Source organism: Pundamilia nyererei, unplaced genomic scaffold, assembly GCF_000239375.1.
Source record: "Pundamilia nyererei isolate P.nyererei 1_Seehausen unplaced genomic scaffold, PunNye1.0 scaffold00043, whole genome shotgun sequence".
Lineage (NCBI taxonomy): Eukaryota > Metazoa > Chordata > Actinopteri > Cichliformes > Cichlidae > Pundamilia > Pundamilia nyererei.
Window position 1 is genome coordinate 1,526,664 of NW_005187444.1, and position 19,714 is coordinate 1,546,377.

General features: G+C 41.3%; 1 protein-coding gene across 13 annotated transcripts in view; it reads left to right on the forward strand.

Annotated features, from left to right (window-relative positions):
• LOC102200379 (unconventional myosin-IXa-like) overlaps window positions 1-19,714 on the forward strand; it is a 147,837-nt gene that overhangs the window by 29,503 nt on the left and 98,620 nt on the right. For all 13 annotated transcript variants that reach the window (XM_005731442.2, XM_005731447.2, XM_005731448.2 and 10 more), the window contains exon 2: window positions 9,461-10,430. In XM_005731442.2, the coding sequence (XP_005731499.1) occupies window positions 9,528-10,430 (903 nt within the window). In that variant the 5' untranslated portion in view covers window positions 9,461-9,527. The remainder of the gene's footprint in view (window positions 1-9,460; window positions 10,431-19,714) is intronic.

The window sequence follows — 19,714 nt, forward strand, 5'->3', positions numbered from 1 at the left end:
GATGGTGGAGGTCGACATTTTGTCTCTGCTCGCTGATCAATAGCGACTCGCTTGCTCATCACTTATGGAGTCATAGGCGTCTCCTGGGGGTTGGTTAGCTAGGAAGAAAGAGCGAAAGATGATACTGGCTCTTTGGCGAGCTTATCTAGCGGGTTGCAGAACACATTAAAATAAAAGATTTCCTCACATAGACTCACATTTATAATTTTGCTGGTTTACAGCTCACTCTGCTGCCTTTTGAAATAAAAACAAAACAAAACAGTACTACTATTGCTGCTCTCACTGCTCTGTGTGCCAACATACACACCAGACATGCACAAAAACATCACATTGGGAAAATCGTGACGCTCAGATGCTAATTGATTTCAATTACCATGTTACCATGGCAACAGAGAATCACAGTTAATGTTTGATTGCAGTAAGAAGCGGGGTCTTCAAACAATAGAGCTCCCCATTGCGGCTCCATTAAAGTGTGTGTGTGTGTGTGTGTGTGTGTGTGTGTGTGTGTGTGTGTGTCATGTTTTACTAATGTTGTGGGGACCTGCATTTGTGCTCACACTATGGGGACAGAACACAAAAAATTAAAATAACTGAAAGTGAAGACGTGTTACAAAGTGAGGGTGTGGTTTGGGAAAAGAGCAGCAGCAAGAGTGCTGTGATGGGCTTTTCACGACGTTTCAAAGAGGGTGATGTTTCTGTGCTAGTAGGTATTGCTTACATTGTAGACAATGAATGTAAGTTATTGGAAGGTCCACTGAAGGCATGGATACATGACTGTGTGTGTTGTGTGCCAGGAGAAGGGCGGATGGCCTGAGATGATGTCATCCCCCAGTGGGAAATCTAAGAGTGGAGAGAGAATGGTGCTCTTAAACATACATCACACAGTATTGAAGGATCTGGTGCTGTGTAGTGTGTGCTGTGTAAAAATATATATCTATTTGACAAATGTGCATTTTGTGAAGTCACAAAATGCACATTTGTCAAATAGAAAAGCTAATTCTGCATTTTGAAAACATGCCACTGCTGACTGTGGCACCTTTATGTACAATATCTGCAGTATTTCCAATAACTTTAGATCTGTCTCTGACTTTGCTGTCATAGTATTTTTGCACCACTCCCTTTTGCCAGTTTGAAGGGTTTGCAGTCTTTCACCAGCATTTCACTGGGGTTCAGGTCCAGATTTTAACTCGGTCTGCACTGAAGTTTAATTGAATCCTTTTTGAGGTGTTCAGAAGTGGCCAGATCGCCCTGGATAAATAAAGGACCTATTTGTGCTTGGGATCATTCTCCTATTGCATTGCACTTGAGCTTTAACCCATAGAGTGTTGACATGAGAAAGTCCTGTTTCTAGCTCAGTGCAGTGTAGAAGTGGCGTCTTGCACCCCCCCCCAAACACACACACACACACATACAGTCCACAAGCCTCAGAGTGCTTCGCTAACTGACTCGGCACTGTGTGCATCGGTTTCTGGCAGATGTTTGTGTCTGTGTGGGCTCAGTTCCTGTGAGCACTGCTGGCCCACTGGAATTCAGGAATTCACACACACACACACACACACATAGGGCGATTATTATTAAGCTTTTTTGCTTTTTTTATTTCAACCTTTAACTTTCTACGGAAAGTTGCCTGAACACATTTTTTGTTCTGCAGTAACTCTCTGCGTCACATTTGTGCTTAAAGTAAACACTAAACGGGAGGAACACGACACTCAGTGTGAGATGCCTTGTTAAAAAGTACGACACAGATCTGTGTCTAAAGGTGAAAGTTTTTCTATTTGTTCAGTTCTGCAACAGTTTAAAGTTGGGCAAAAAACCCTGGCGCCTTTCACAGAACGTTTGACGAGTCTTGCACAAATTTCAGCACATTGTAGACTTGATTAAAAAGTCAATTTCAACTGGATTTGGAACAATCTTTACTCAAATTTATCCGATCCTAACATGCATGTCTCCACACAGAAAGGCCCCGGACTGGATTATTACTAGGAGCCCACAGCGCTAACCACCAGTACAAAAGTGATTTCTTTTAAGTATAAGATTTTCATGCATGTGGTGTTTATCAGTTATTTTTTTCCACCTGCATATATACTGACACTCTTTAGCACCTCTGCAGATGCAGATTTGATGAGTTTCTGTCCAAATAAGCAGCTGTTGATACACACAGAGTGAAAAAGATGATTATCTTCCTCTATCTTCCTCAGATGTTGCAGGAATTCAAAATAGCAGCTTTGCGGTAGCAGATATAAAATCCTGACCTTTAAAATTTCAGGAACTGAGAACAAGAACAGTTTGAATCTCTGGCTTCAAACAGCAGGGTTTGAAAATGATTCGTGAGCCCTAGATTATTATTTTTTGAAAACTTGTGTAGGTTGAACTTTCGATATATTCTTTTACATTTTGTTGAGGACAATAATAAGGTGTGGTCCTCATCTGAGGTGATGCTTTGGGAGTGAGTGTGTGTGTGTGTGTGTGTGGGCTAAGCTTGCTATGATACTGTAGATCAAGAGTGAGCCTGCTGAGAGTAACACTGTGCCTGCAATCCTTAAATGATCTTCAGTGACGAGTGATCCTGGCTTGGAGAGTCTGTGTGTCTGTAAGGAGGCAGAAAAGACTTGATGTGCAGTCACAGTTCAAAGTATAATTAAACCCTGTAGTTCCCATTCTTCCACTTGAGTTTTATTAGCACACCACTCAGTTTTGGGACGGGTAAGAGTGCACCTTTTGTGTTGAAAGATTGTACGTTAAGTGTGTTTATGTGCGTTAACAGTGCAGGGGGACTACTGAGGTCTGATGTTTATTGCTGGTGTATTGGTGAGAACCGACTGTGGGAGAGGAGTGGGTGTTACTGTTTAGACCTGCAAGACTAGTTGAGCTTCTCATCTCCCTTTAATATCTTGGATGTGTGCCTGCCGTTCCTGGCAGGTTTCTCAAACTTTTCTGTGATCCTGAAGACTATCCGACTCCTGTAGTGCCTTCCTTGCAGCAGCACAGTAATTTATTTGCTACACTGCTGATGTAAAACAGTTCTTATTCCAGTTCCCACACATTTGGAATTTAGTTGCAGTGTTGGGAGGAGGCTGGGTGCGCACAGGCGCATGGGAGTGTCCAGCAGGGGGACGATCCTTTGGCTGCAAAAAGACATTAGATGTATGTAAATCTATGAGACAAGAACTCTACTTATTACTTGAATTATGAACTTGGCAAACATTTTACTCATGATGTCGTGGTCTCAGTCATTCATTTCAACTCTTCCTAAACACAATGTGATGTTTATTTTGTTAAGTAGCGTCCCATTTAGACAAGCTAACTGATTATAACACATGTAGCACAGTCATGAACTTTTCCAGACATCACCCGACAGAGGTGTGTGTAAGAACGCAAAGGAACATTGAACATTAGCTGGTCTTTGGCCTGATGTTTGACTGTGCTGATATGTGAATAGTAGAGCTGGGAAACACCACAATATTTCTCTCAGGTTTGGCTAATATTGCGATTTTGAACATTTTGTTTTCTTTTGTTACTCTGGCTGTTACGGTAACATCTATTGCACCCTTTTTTTTTTCAACTGCAAATTATGTCCTCAAAGTTAAACTTTAACAGTATCTACTTTATCCAAAAGGAACATATTTTTGCTGAGCCCTGAGAGGAGTTTTTTGTCTCCAAACGTAGTGGATAATTCATAAATGTGCTGGCTCCAAGTGTGCTATTGTTGTGTGCTACACAGAAATTACTTGATGTGTAAAAAATGTAACAGTGTGAGTCAAGGGTGCATCTGCATTGTAAGAAGATCTTGGTGTGCAGCGTTCTCTTTTCAGTGAGATCCGTCTCTAATTTGTCACATCTGTTTCCAAAATTCAAGATGGCTACTTTTCTACAGTACACAGTCTGTTTTAGCAACCAGCCAACACATGTCATATTACAGTAAAGTAGCAATCTAAAGTGTCCACTTAGCATCTAATAAGTGTTATTCTACCCTCTATCAGGTCAAATAACATCATATAAACTGTGGTGCACCATAATTGCTCTCAAACAAGGATGCACAGCATGTGTTATGATGGGTAACAATTTGAAAAAGAGATGAAGCTTCCAGCAGTTTTGTCGGAAATGTTGTTTTTATTTTGCCATCAGACAGACAAACAAATATGTAGACTTATATTTTGCATTTATCAAATGGATTGCACAGGGTATAATTTAGCACACAACATTTGACTTAAGAAGATTTCTAATAATCTGCCTGAAGTCAATAAAGCCTGAGGCAAACGTTAATGTTGACCATATTTCAACTCAAAAACAAATATATGGGTTTAATATGATTCTAATGCAACAGCTAATGGATATTTGCAGCCGCACTGCACACTTGTCAACATCATTGAAGAGATGGCGCTATGGTTTTATGGGAAGTCATGGTGGATAATAACTCGGCAAACAATGTTTGAGAGTACCCGAAGTCTTTTTTTTTTTTTTTTAAAGGGACGCAAACAACAAACCTAGAGTGTTATTCAAGCGCATGAAGTCAAGTTATTTATTTATTTAACAAATGCAATTCCATTAATATTTACAGCTAAATATCTTTAGAATTATATTTGCTTGTACACAACAACCCGGCACCATTAGCTTTCTCTTTCCTTTAGAGCTGAAACAAGTAGTCAGTTAGTTCATCTCTATAAACAGAAGCCTGCACAATCAATAAGATAAGGATTCATTTTTGCCTTGTGAAAGTGCAAATACTGAACAGTCACAAGAAGACCTGAAGAGGAATTGCAGCTATAGTCTGAGCTTTGAGACTATAGCTCAAATATATCTTTCAGCACTGTATGGAAACGGGGCGTGGAAATCATAGGGATTAAATGCAAGTAGAAAACTGGTTTAGATGTCCGGTGGCTTCACAGGAGGCCGGAAAATCCTGGCTGTTACCTCAGAGGCTGATTCTTCAGATAAGCCGATGGATTCCTATCTGATCACTTAGTTAATCTGTAGGTATTTTATCAACAATTATTTTAATAGCTGATTGTTAAATTGATTCAAAAACTAATTTTGAATTTTGGATTGGTAGGCAGATTAATCAGTTTAGGAGCTTACAGGAAATCCTTCTCCTTTTTTTCACTACTTTCTGTCAGTCTCCTTCTCTTTAATTATCTATTTAGGAGCCCTGTTTTAAAACATCTGCAGTTTTACTCCACATGCGTATCCGTGACCCTGGGCTGAACCTATCCGGCAAGTCAGATGACTTCCACGCTCTCATTAAGACATCTTCTACTCTTTCAGTCTCTCTACTTTTAAACTACAAGCTCATTTCTCCACCATGTCAGCTTACGTCCTTATCTCAACACGCTGTCAGCACTTCAGATTCAACCATGTCAAAACAAGACGTAACAGATGTTCAGCCCCGTCCTGTGCTTCGCCTTCCTTCCACCACTTTTGCTTTCTATCATCTCATCTCCTCCCTTCTCTTCCATACCCGACTTGTATCAATTTCCAGCTTCATCCATCATCCTCCTTAATTCTGTCAGCAATAGTTAGAGTAGATGTTGAACATACAGTTAAGGTCATGTCCAGCTATATTATTAAAGGCTTTTGTTTTCTAAAAGTCATCCAGTTCCTCCCCGAATGATCTCAGCGCGTGCAGCTGTTCGAGGAAATGTCAGAAACGATTTTTCCATCTCCCCCCAAAAAATGTTGGCAGCGAGGTCGCAGCTCTACCATGTGTGATTTGTGACCTTGACTAGTTACTTTGACCTTTGCACCATCCAGCAGTCTCTACCTCCTTCTGGCCAGGAGTCCAGTGTAACCTGCATGAACTCTCTGCAAGGCTAAATGCTGAAATGCAGGCGAACAGGTTCATTTTCTGCTCTGGAGACTTGGAGTCCGCTGACTCGGGCAAAGGGAAGCCAGTGGTATTAGCTTTCGAGGCAGCAAAGCAACACATATATATATTTGTGGGGCGGGGACGTCATTACCCGAAGTAGGGATTTGGATTGCCCTTTAAACTCCTAATCCACAATATCCTTTTATTTTGGTGACATCTGCAGTGTTTTTCAAACGGTATTTCCCAGCGACCACACGTCGGGAGCTGAGTTGTAGTTTTGCTCTGTTTAGGCGGCGACGTTTTCTTCTGCTGATTCCAGACAAACTGATTTTCCTTCAGGAAGCCACCTGCCAGACATCAAAGGAGATCTGCACACTTTGTTGCTCTGGGTTCACTGAAGATTTGATTTGATTTCAGTGTATTTAATTCCCTCTTCACTCTCTGCTATAGCGTTGTTTGATGTGTAAGAATGTATCGTGCAGTTTGCCAATATGGAGAAATGTGGAAAGATTCTTCAGTCTCCCCCAGGCTCCTGCGTCTCCTTGTCATCCGTTCTCATTGGGAAATCTGCATGCTTTTTGCCCTCAGTGGCTCATTTTTGGCCTGTGACAGGAAGACATGCCGACAGCAGTCATAAGTTGCTGCTTTCCAGTTTAATGACTCTCTGAGTTGGACTGGCAGCTGAGCTCAGCAAGCTGCAGAGAGCTGATGAAGACGAAGCAACTGGAGAACTGAATGAAGGCCACAGCAGCTGGGCTCAGCAGCAGCTTTACAGCGATGTGCAAGACTGTGCTTCATCTCATTGTGAATCAAACCTCTTCGTTATGCTGATAGAGTAGGCACACACTAGTCTGCTCAGTAGTTATCCAGTAAATTAAGATGTCAGACTTCTTTTTTTTAATGCTGTGAGCGGTGGAGATTAGAGAGAAAAGTGTGAAAGACACATCTGAAGGTTCCTTGTAGTATCTGGCTGCCTGCTTCACCAGGCGAGCTAAACTGGCACATCTGCATATGTTTTTAAATGGCACTTTATATGAAATTAAATCAGTCTGGACTTGGCATCAGTAAGGATGTGCAGCAGTGATGATTCTATAGTCTTTTGGGCCTCAGGCAAAAATTCACCATTGAGCCCTTATAAGATGCTTCTAAAAATTAAATGCTAATAACATTCAATTAAAAAGCTCTCATGTTATAGAAGTAGAATTCCTCAAAATCCATTCCCTATTCAGTGTTTACTACTTCCTTTTCCACGTGTCATTACGTCACATTTATGTGTGGCTGCATGTGTCCCGCAGTGTCTGTCCAGAGGGAACTAAGGTGGGATGAACAAGATGTAGCTTCTTTTGTGTCTCCACATAAATGGAGGCATGCATCCACTTACTCAAAGGAAAAATAAATGTTACCATTTATGAGGTTATCCTTTGCAGAAACCTTAATAACCAACTAGTTTGTGATGAATAAATAACACATCAGACTAAAACAATCAGCTGCCCTTCCAAGTGAGAGTCTCAATCCACGGCTGTAAACTCAAACTCCAGCTCTTGTTTTATTACAGCGCAGTGACACGTGTGCCAGTTCTCCACCTGCTCCAGGTTCATTTAGCTGACAGTGTATGTCCAACCACAGAGGAGGGAATCACTGGAGAGACATTGGAATTAAATTGACCTGAACGGTGAACTTGCTGGTAAGGAAACGTGTCATGTGAAGAGCCAGGGCTACCTTCTGAACTGAGACGGAGCCTTTAAAGTGTCAGCAAAGGGGTTGGTGTCGCTCTCTTGGAGGACATAAAAATGCCAAAATGAGGTTCTAAATCTGGGTGGCCCATCCAAGTAAACTGTGTGTGTGTGGGCAGGAGGGGCTATAGTGAGGAACAGTGTAATTGCATCAACATCCATAAATCAAGCCTTGGATTGCATTTTTGCCATTATTACTCACATCGTTGTGACCACAGTGTCAGGGAACTTCAGTGTTTGTTTGTATATTTGTGTAAAAACACCAGAAATTCCCAAAAGGAAACCAGCACAGCGTACACGCACCGTGATGAATACTGACTCTATTTGCATTTCTGCATAATAGACTTGAAACTTTGACCTTCTACCTATTTGAGCAGCTCATTAGTGTCCCAGCGAGTGATTGCGTCAGTTATCTTAAGTCCCAGGCTCTCTGTCATCTCTGCCTGTCTCTCAGCTCTGCCTCCTCTGCCTTTGCCCTGTCTTTCATCCCTCACAGTTCACTTCTTTGTGTCTTACAGACACTCGGCTGTCTGTTTCCTCCTTGTTTGTCTGTGGGCTGCTGCAGACTCCTGTAGGTGTTCAAGATTACTCCAGACAAGCAGGAGGGAGAGGAAGGCCTGTCTGGAGCGCTCAAAGGGCGAGTGGCTGGCTCATCCTCTCCTCTCCTGTCTTTATCTTTCTGTGTTTGTCGGCCACATACTGTACACATAGCTCAAAGGACAACTAAAGGAAGCTGTGTTGCTAACAGCCGCCCTGACAGACGTTTGACTTTGGCTGTCTGGTGCGTATTTGTTGTATCGTAGAAAAAATAGAGAAGGCATGAGAGAGATGTAGCAGATTAGAAAATTCAACCAAAAAAGAGAAAGTAAAGAATGAAGGAAACATTGAGGTGAACTGGCTCCAGAAAAGAAAAGAATAGTTAGTTAAATTAACCTTGAAGTATTTCAGTGGCTCCATCAAACGGATGCAGTCTGAACACTGTCGAGATTTCTGGCACAACTTCACCTACTTCTCAAGCGATAAAGTCCAAACTAACAACACATGTAGTGTACAGAACAACTTCAGAGTTTGACAGTAAAGCTGTTCTGTATATTATAAGTAATGCTGGAGCTTTGATTGCCCAAGGAAAAAGCAGTTACACATTTAAGTAGAGAGGTAAATATAAACCGTTACCATCAGTTAAAAATAAGGTAAAAAATGCTGTATATAAAGAGTTATATTAATCTAGTGCAGCACAGAAGTGCTATAGTCTGTTTCTGATCGTGTCCCAGACACAATATACAGTATTGTTGTTGGTGCAATTGAATTTAAAAGCGGTTTGTCTCCCAAAATCATTAATCGATGGAAGAGCACTTTAAATTTTCAAGTGTGACATTTGAAGTTTGTGTGTGTGAAAGATTGAGAGGGAGAATGGAGTCCTGTGTCCACTATCAACAGGGAAGTGGTGAATTGCACCATTGTGCTCTCATTACAGCCACTTTTGTGTGGAAGGTGGCAGCTGTTAATCTTGGCACACTGCTACAGTACTTGGATTATCTCACACACGCACGCACACACACACACACACACACACACACACACACACACACACAGTGTACGTGGCTCTGATAAGCTGTGGCCAGTAGCCTTTAAATTCATGCAGCAGCTACTGTTCCTCATTGTTTTGAATAACTATCAGCCCACTATCAGTTCTCGACTCTCCCTTAGCATCGGGCTCTTGCTCTTTGTGGCGGCTCTCATAGTGGTTCCCTTTACGATACGAAACAGAAAGCCCATTGAGTCGGACTACTGTGTCGCCCTGACTCTGATGACCCCGTTGTGACTCAATGTACTTGGAAGTGTTTGACGCTGTGAGGGCATGAACTGATGTCTGAAACCAAAAATGTCTTAACCACCTCCATCTTTCTCTCTCTCCCTCCTCTAGTTGGGATGTCCTGAGTCAGTCCCTTGGTCCCTGAGAGCAGCTTGCTGATGGGACCTGCTGCGCCGCCATGAGCCTACAAGATGGCGGCTGCAGCTACACCGGCAGCGCCAACATGGCCACCATTAGTGGCAGCATGCGGCGGCGCCTGGAGGACCAGGAGTTCACCCTGCGCGTCTATCCGGGCTCCCTGGCTGAGGGCACCATCTACTGCCCCGTCACCGCCCGCAAGAACACCACTGCTGCTGAAGCCATCGAGTGCCTCATCGAACGGTTACACCTGGACCGTACCAAATGCTACGTGTTGGCCGAGGTGAAGGAGTTCGGTGGGGAAGAGTGGATCCTCAATCCCGGCGACTGCCCGGTTCAGCGGATGATGCTGTGGCCAAGAACCGCCCTGGAAAACCGTAGTGGCTTGTGCAGTGGCGAGGATTACCGCTTCCTCCTGCGGGAGAAAAACCTGGATGGATCTATTCATTACGGGGGCAGCCTGCAAATGTGGCTGCGGGTGACTGAGGAACGAAGGCGCATGGTCGAACGGGGTTTCCTCCCCCAGCCTGCAGGGAGCGACCCACCTTGTGACCTGTGTGCCCTCCCGGAGCTAACGGAGCGCGCCCTTTTGGAGAGCCTCCGTGCACGCTTCCGCCAGGAGAAGATCTACACTTATGTTGGGAGTATTCTTATCGTGATTAACCCCTTCCAGTTCCTGCCAATCTATAATCCCAAATATGTCAAAATGTACGACAACCACACGCTGGGGAAGCTGGAGCCCCACATTTATGCTGTGGCAGATGTGGCGTATCATACCATGTTGCAGCGGCGGAAGAACCAGTGCATAGTGATTTCTGGTGAAAGTGGATCTGGGAAGACCCAAAGCACCAACTTCCTCATCCATCACCTGACAGCTCTCAGCCAGAAGGGCTTTGCCAGTGGGGTGGAGCAGATCATCCTGGGAGCGGGGCCTGTGTTAGAGGTAAGGAACTAAATTAGAAACTAAACTACGGTTAGCATTTTGCCTTGTGACCAATGGAGGACACATGGGTGTATTTTTAAAATGAACAGTGGCGTTTTTGTGATACCTGACTGTCTGATTTCATTTAAAAGGCGCAAAACTTAGTCTAGCAGTCATCTTCCACTGCACAAACTTTACTAAAAAATGTAAACAGCATAAAAGATGGATGTAGCTACCATGATGTCATACATAACTTAGCTAAGTCCTGTTTTGAAGCTTTGAGTTAACCAGTGAAACCACACTAGCTGAGGACTTGTCAATCAAAAGTCATTAGCCAATGAGCATACTATGGATAATCCTCATTTCTCAAATTGGAACATGCAAAATTTGCAAAATAGACTGTATTTTGAATATAGTATTTTGGGTCATACTGATTCTATTCAGTATGACCCAAAATAAGTGACTGATTCCACTCATCAGGTGGACTTTCAGCTGCCTCTGCAGCGAGTCCCTGCTTTTCCGACTTTACTGTTGGAATGCACTTACTGAGTGATGTCACTCTAAGTTCCGATATTGGACTTCTGAAATAACTGGAATGCCCCATAAGTCTAAGATGAGTATCTGACGACATGTAAAGTCTGATTTGAAGAGGATTGCTACTCTTTTTGATGACATTTGGTACCACAGCCCTTTGCAGCTTGGCAAATGTTGTGCTCGCTAATAATGTCTGTCTCATTACATGGTTGACTCTGATTGGTTGGTTTGTAGAGTTGTCTGAATCGTGTCGCAGGGTGTGTTTTGTGACCAAGGCTGCAAATCACCCACTGATCCATAGATCTAGACATTGTCTCTGTCTAGATCCTATTTGGGTTTAAGCTTTACTGCATTTACTACGTTTTTTGTCACTATTGTCAACTTCGTGTAAAGCTGTGCAGTTCATTTGGGCATCGAGACTAGAAAGGTTTGATAGTTAGAGCAAGACTCAGACCCAAAATGCTTCAGAAAACATCATAAATGTTCAAGCTGACTTGTTTTCAAGCTGAATATGGTTCATATGTTGTTCATTAAGACGCCCTGTGTGTAGAAAGGAAGTGACCAAAATAAAAAGGCCAACGAAATCTGTAGAGAAGTCAGTGGGAATTTTTTCCCCCCTCTGGTGATGGAATGTCAGCTCATAAGACCAGGCATGAAATGGATTATAGAAATGTCCCTCTGAAGCTGGAATCCCTTAACAGGCAGGAAACCTATATTTAGCATCAGCTTTACCACATATGACTCCTTATACTTAATATTTATTGTGTGACCTAGATATGTTGTTTTTCTGCAGTGTCCAATCTCTGCATTGACAGGAGAACGGGGGGGAAAATAATGGAATGCTGCCTAATCTGCTGTGGATTATAAATCAATAATGGATTATGGATTATGGAATTTCATTGGGAATTCCATGTTTGGTCTGTTCAAGGGCAGCATGTTCTCTTCAGCCTAAACATGACTCTGTGTGGGATATGTGCCCACCCGTAGTTTGTTGTTTGCTGGCAGCCATTTTGTTCCTCAGCTCACAGCTTCCTGTCAGGATGTATGGGGATGTCATGTCAATATGCAGCTGTGCATGTTGACACCACATGCATCCCACGTGCAAGTCTGTACAGTAAAATAAATCTGCTGTACACTCAGTCAGAAATACGGTTTGTCAGCTGGAAATCATGAATCACCTTTAAAGACCCCCACGCTGCCTCTGGGGAAAGAAACCTGTTACTGCAGCTGGTTTGGGGAAAATAAAGGTTTCTGGTATGTGTGAGACGCTCATTCTTGTTCCAAATTTCAGAAAAAAATCTTTGGAGAAACACAGTTTTCATGTACCTTACATGGCTGAGAGGTTTTTGTGCACCAACAGAATGAAGGTTATGTTACACGTGTCAGAAATGCTTTTTTCTTTTTTAGCCACGTAGCTGTGGTTCAACACACAACTGCTTTGATCTGCAGGCTGACTGAATACCTGTCAGAGCTCAGTTGCCGGGGGCGACATCACCACAAAAACTGACCTGCTCTTTTTGTTTAATAATAACACAGATAGAGGAACATTACAGTACTCTCTGAGGAAGTAGATACTATTTGGCTGCATATGTGCTTTATTATGGAGGCTGTGACTGTGTCCCATGTAATTACTTCCCTATCAATCACCTGTCTGACTGTGGTGTGTCAAAAAAGGTGCGCACTAGGAATGTTTAAAGATTAAAGATTTTACACTAATACGCTTTTTTGGCTTAAATACTTCTAAATGCTGTCGGTGCTTCTGTCTGAACAGCAAGCATGAGTTTTACTGTTGCTACATTATGTTGCTCATAACTCATCTGAGTAAAAAATTAGGTTGAAACAGGTATGAATAGATGCTAAATGGTCATTTTAAATTGTCCTCAGTCCAATCATTGCAACATTTTAAAGATAACATGACATAAAGTAAAATGCTAGCTACCAGAGCTGTCAGCATTTTAGTGTGAACCTACACCTTTACAGTAAAATACTGTAACAACTTTTAACATTCATCCAAGTCAGAGGGTCTGAAACCTATCCTAGTTGTGATAGGCTGAGGCGCCGGTTACACCCTGGACACGTCGCCAGTCTTAAACATATTTAAATAAAGGACGTTGGTAAAACGGTAAAAATATGGTAAAACCCCGGCATCTTTGATCACCAGTAATCAGTCATTTATTTCTGGTATCTTTTTCTAGTCGATGGATTTCAAACGGTAGAAAACAAAAACTCATCAACAGAGGGGCCAGCATCTAAAAACTGTTAAATACCAGCAGCTGTAGTTTGTTGTGTTACCAACAAGATGGCATAAAGATCGTTTTTCTGTCACTTTCAGAACACACAAATTCATGTGGCTATCTAATTTCTTTAATCTGACAGACTCTTGTAAACTGGCGAAATGTCAGATTAAACCAGCCGGATTATGATTAGTGAGCATTTTAGAGATGCTAGTAGGTGGATTTTGTCAGCTAATTTGATGAGCTGCCACTCGTCATCCTCAATATGAGCTCACAGCATTTACATTGGTAGAAGGCCAAAAGACACATAACAGTAACAGGAAAAATAAGAAGAAAGATGTTGAATTTCTCGAGGGGTCACTATAGCTAAACAATGAAAGAGAAGCATGCAGTGTCATTACATGTAAAAAAAGAAACTATGCACTTCATGTAGTGTAAAAGATGAATCGGTAGCAGTTGTGTGTCACATGGCATTAAACCAGCGTGCAAAGAATAGCTTTTAATGTGTTTAAAATGAGAAAGCGGGAAAACATCGAGTGTTTTCTCCTTTCAATGGGAAGATCGGCGCCTCCCCAATATAAGGAGAAGCAGATTTCTGGGGTAAAAAGTTTACCAGAAGGCAGGGCACAAGAGTGCTTTGGTTCCATTCTTTGGTTTCCACAAGTTGTAATGGCAATTACAGAACCATTTGCTTCGGTCAGATGCTGCTGCTGCACTGAGGCTTTGTGGTGGTTTGAATGTGCCCCTGAGGCAGAGTCAGGCTGAAAATATGAGGTCAGAGAAGCTTATTAGATTGATTTCAAATGCATGCCGGTCCAGATGAACTATTAAAATTCTAGCCACTCTGTTTGGTTCTCAGTAGTTTTATCTCCCTTTTGTTGAACGTCTTCCCTCTTCATGCCTGTAAATTGGATACTGTCTAATACAGTGCATAACTTTTCTAATAAATTACTGCCAGAGCTCAGTCAAAGCTGCCTGTTGTATAGACTGAAAAAATGCTTTGGGACCAATCTGTGACTTTAGGCCAAATAAATCAAATTAATGTGTATTTACCACCCAGCTTCCACATCTACGCATCACATGTTCTGACAGATACATTTACTGACCAGTTAAGTGTTATCCCCACATGCTGGCTGCTGAAGTGCTGACCTCACAATCAGAGCTTGACTAATGGGGGATTTTTAAAGGCTGATGTAATGATGATAACAGGAAGGACAAAAAAGTGATAACCATTAAGGCAATTTTGTGATATCATTATGGAGGAAACAGAGCTGCATTCAAACAGTTTTTAGCTTTTACAGAATTTTTTTTATTTTTTTATTTTTTGTCTAATGTGTTTGTAATATCAGCTCACAATTTACAGATTAAACAAACTGATGTGTAAATCTGTTACTGTTTGTTAAATGTTTTCTTCCTGGATTAAAAGCAAAGCCCATGCAGATGTTTCTTAAAATTTATTCTTTCCAGCATTTGCCAGCAGGGGGCGACTGCTCTGGTTTCAAAAAGAAGTCCGATTGCGAAAAAAAATCTGTGTGAAAGCTGATTTCAGCTCCTTTGATCTGTGACTTCAGTAAACACTGTACTAATAAACTTATGGTTTCAGTTAATGGTTTAAAGTTTTATTTAATACAACATCTTACTCATGTTGCGGTCCCCTTTAGAGTGAAAAATTAAAATAAGACGTGTTGGACTGGGCTCCCACTTGGCTAGTTTATATTTTAACAATTCCAAGCACCTTTGAAAAGCTTATTTAAACCAACTGTCACTCCCCATTACACCTGTGACCGAAGAAGGAAAAAAATCAAAACAAAACAAAAAAGCATAAACAGTTAGGCAGTGAGATTTAATTACCAGTAATATAAATAATATCTTAACTAAGATTAACAAGTCAAAATCTGGCCTGCCTGTTATTATATAGTTCATCCATTTCTTCCAACGTGATACACACAGGTCCCTCTTTTATTTCACATCCACTGTCATTTTCTCCATCCTGTAAATATCCACTGTGACCTCCATCCACATGTTCATAGTTGGGCTCTCACATGAAAGCCATTTTTTTATGAGGGCTTTTTTGCCTGCCACCAATAAAATATTAAACAAATATTTATCGTTCTTTGTCCATCCTTCTGGGATGAGTCCAAAAAAGAAAGTCTTTCTTTCTAAAGGCAAATATCTTCCAAATATCCCTTGTATTGCTACATGTGTTCCCTTCCAATAAGCTTTAATAGCATGACAGTCCCAGAAAATATGATAACGATTTGCATTCGTGTTTCCACAATTTCTCCAGCAAACGGGAGGGTTACTGTCATAGTGAGATTTTTGGTAAGGTGCAATAAAATATCTTATCAGGCTTTTCCAATAACAATATGGATAATATGTCCATATTATCCATATTGTTGTCCACTCTTCCTCCGTTATATCTATTGCTCCCTCCATTTCCCATTTAGTTTTAATATATAGGGTCGAGTGTGATTTCATGTTTATTAACCCTTTATACAGGCCTGAGATGATGCCTCTATCTTTAGTTGCGCTGTATGCCCTTTTAAATAAGTGTAACAGCAGTTTGCTTAATTCAGACTTAGATTTTACCTTTTTACTGACAAAATGCCGCATCTGTAGGTATCTTTAAAAATCCTGTGTTTCTAATGAATATTTTTCTTTAACCTTTTCAAAACGAAGAAGTCTACATTCCTCCATTAGCATGCGCAAAGTCGCCAATCCTTTATGCTCTTTTATTATTATTTCCCAAACTAAAAGTCAGCTTGATCCATTTAAACAGTTTTTATTAAATCTTGCGGGCTACTGTCTGCTATAATAGCTTGTAAGGGAATGGAGGTCAGACCCTCCTCAATGCCTTTCCACTGAGCATCATATGAAGGATTACACCAGCATATCATAGGCCTTAATTGTGCTGCCCAATAATAATCCTTGAGAGAAGAAAGGCCCCATCCCCCTTTTCCTTTATCCAGTTGTAAGGTTTTAAATCTAATTCGGAGTCTTTTACCTTGCCATGTATCTTGACAACATTTTATCCCACTCATTAAATTGTTTCTGGCTTATTTCCATTGGCAATGTTTGAAATAAATATAATAATTTGGCAGTATATTCATTTTAATCGAATCTATTCTCAAATATAAACATAGAAACTGCGAGATCCTTAGGTGTTATAACTCCCAAATATTTTTACTCTGTTTGCCATGCTAAATGATACTTATTTTTAATTTCTTCTGATGGATTATAATTGTATTTAAGCAGTTGTATTTTACTCATCATAACTCGATAATCGACCAAAGTATTCAAATGATTGCATTAATTTAGGTAGAGAGTTTGCTGGTTGACACCAAAATATTAAAATTAGTGCTGTCAGCGTTAATCTTGGTAAAATGATGTTAACGCCATAACCGCATTGACCGCTTGTATGTTTGATTTGTTGTTTGTAACGGTACTTTTATTAAATCTCTTTCAATAAAAGACCTTGATTAAAAAAAATCCAAATGAAGTAGGGTATGTCACACGGTGGGACTACCTTGGGTTGGTAATCTTTACTATCCAAAGAGCTGCTTTTGAGGAAATGTACAACTTTTTTCTTTTTTGGAGTTGAAGTACACAGTTAGAGGAACTTAAGCCTAGACATTTAAGTGTATACATCCATGCTTACCACCAACACTAAGGTTCAGCAAAATTAAGAGGTAGAGCAGACAGAAGCTGTGATACTTTTTCAGCTTTGTTTTTTTTTTCTCTCCCAAATTTGGTGTCTAGGTTAAATTTTTCATTTCAGTTTCCAAATTGTTGAATGTAGAATCAGTGGAAACATGCAAAAGAGCCATATGAAGCTAGAAGATCCTACCTCAACTGATTTTTGGACAGCACAAAAAACGTGACTTTGCTGACCAGAGGCTCACATCACTGTGGCTTCATCTGACTTTTATAAGCAGTCTATAAAAGTGTAATGGTATTTGAATATAAACAACACTATTACCTTGACTTTGTGTGTCAAGACTGAATGCAACGCCTTTTGTTGTATTCCTGTAACACTGTTTAATAAGTCATGCTGACTGTTGGACTATGATGTGATTCTCCCAGACGTTGGAGATTTGATGAAAATAACAAAAAATGCATCGAATCAGTTTTTTGGTATTCTTCTGATAAATTCCTTGAAGGCCTTTGATGACATTCGATTCTTTTGTTTGTTTTACATCTAAATTGCCCTGGCAAGACTAACAAAACACAGTTCTTTGGTACCGTATTTTCCGGACTACAAAGCGCACCCAAATATTAGCCGCACAAGCTAAAATCAGGGGAAAATCCTGTTTTGTACATAGGCTAGCCGCACCTGACTAAAAGCCACAGGTGTTTCAATGTTGACTTATCATATGTAAGAGAATATGCACAAAGGGAATTGTCAGGAAAAAGATGGCTTCTTGGAGACATCCCTTTTTATTAATATTTTGAAAAACAAGTTATGGGTACATATTTGCATAACTTTTTAGGTATGTGTACAAGTAGCGGTAATTACAAGTACGAAACATGTACTGTGCTTCATAAACGAGTAACAAATGTAGTACATAGCAATAACCTACAGCACACCAGAAAAATAGATTCGGCCTACCTTTTAGGCTCAGGTGCAGTGACACAGCTTTAACAAGAAGACAAGTCAGTCATTCACCACCATCTTTCTCTTCTTCCTGCGCACTAAAACCACCAAAGTCCTCTTCTCCAGTGTCGGAAACGAACAGGCTCAGGATGGCTACGTCATCCACTCTCAGCTTCTCTCCTTCGTTGTCACTTTCAAAACCAAACAAATCCTCGTTGTCAGTGTCAGAGTCGAACACCCTCAGAAGGGCCGTGGCGGTGTCCTCCTCTCCATCATGCAGCAGTCCAGCCCTTCGAAATCCGTTGGTGATCGTGGATGTTTTCACACTTTTCCATGCTGTCAGAATCCACTAGTGGAGTTGGGCATAACTTGCTTTTCGCAAGTTTATCGCCACACGTCATCCACGCCTCCCACTGAACGCGTAGCGCTACTTTGAAGTTTGTTTTTCGCGCTACTTCGTTGCCTGGCGGACGGACATGTGACCAACAAACCATTCTTGAACCCCAATACTGTGTGTCTGATCACATGCCCTTCCGCCAGGCAACGTAGTGCCGTACAACAGCGGAACAAACAAAACAAATCCGCTCATGGACAATCCATAGAAAAGCCGCACCTGACTAAAAGCCGCAGGGTTCAAAGCTTGTGCAAAAAGTAGCGGCTTATAGCCCGACAATTACGGTATTTCTATCTGCCAGTTTGTATACTGCATTGTTGTCACCCACGCTAACTAGATGCATCTACTAAAAATCTCAGGCAAGCATGCATCTTTTTCCTCAGATCAAAGTCCGAGGTCAAGTGTTTTTTGAAGATCTGGTGAACGTGATACTTTAGTAAAGCCTGACACAATAGATGTATCTACTAAAAGTCTCAGATGAGTTTGAATTTCGGTAACATTGGCCCACAAATATGACCCACCAGGCAGGTGCTCTAGAAATTCTGCTTCTATGGTATTTGCGCTAACTAAAGATTCTGCTCCCAGGAGGCTGAGGGCTAGCACAGGTGGCTGCCAGTATCTTCTAAATTGCTTTCATGGTGTGGTGGTTTACACATTTGTCTAACAAGGAGAAGATCCCTGGTTTAATTCATGGAGGTGACACAAATCTGTCAGCAAGGGTTTAAAAATCCGCCAAATCAAACATGCAGAGCTACCTGCTGTGGCGACTGGAAGTTGGTTAGTTTACATCATAATGATTCATTAGATTTTTCTTATAGATTGCCTGAGACGGAGCAATAACGAAAGCAGATGTCCAGATTTTTACATTAATGTGAGGAAGAGGTCTGGAAGAAGAAAGAAAACACTGCAGGATGAGATATCTCTCGCTGGCAGAAGATGCTGCGGTTGGGCCTTGATTTGACAACATTTGTATAAAAGCCTGTAGCCTTAGATAAATCATTCTTTTTTGGATTGGTGTAAGAGGCTTACTGCCAACTGGATGAATGGAGGGAGGGGGGGCAACCTGCAGATGAGTGAAAAATTACTTTTTAAACCTTGTTCCTTATAAATATTTTAAATCAATTATATTAAATCTCAGGCCTTCCCGTGTACGTTTGATTGACAAAATTAAAAGGAGATTTAAATGGAAACACCAGGTGGGCCATGAAGGATCCAGGCTGGGATTATTTCCTTCAGTTTTCAAGCTGTAACAGTGAAAGCTTCTTCCTGTGCTCAGGGAAATGAGACAAAGTGGGCTTTTAGTCAGCGTGAAGGTAAAACAATAAAATAGCCACACTTGGTGCAGCTTGAGCTTGTGGCTTGCTCTTGGTACATGGAGGCTACTGTGAAATTCCTAGGTTAACAACAGTGGAGACAAAAGCTATACGCGTGTTAGTCATTTGTTGAGTCAGTGTGGAGGACTGTACTTTTGCACACCTCGGCAGATGTGTTCATGCACACAAGACATTCCTGCAAAACAAGGGCACAGGAAAAATGGTAAGAGAAAAGC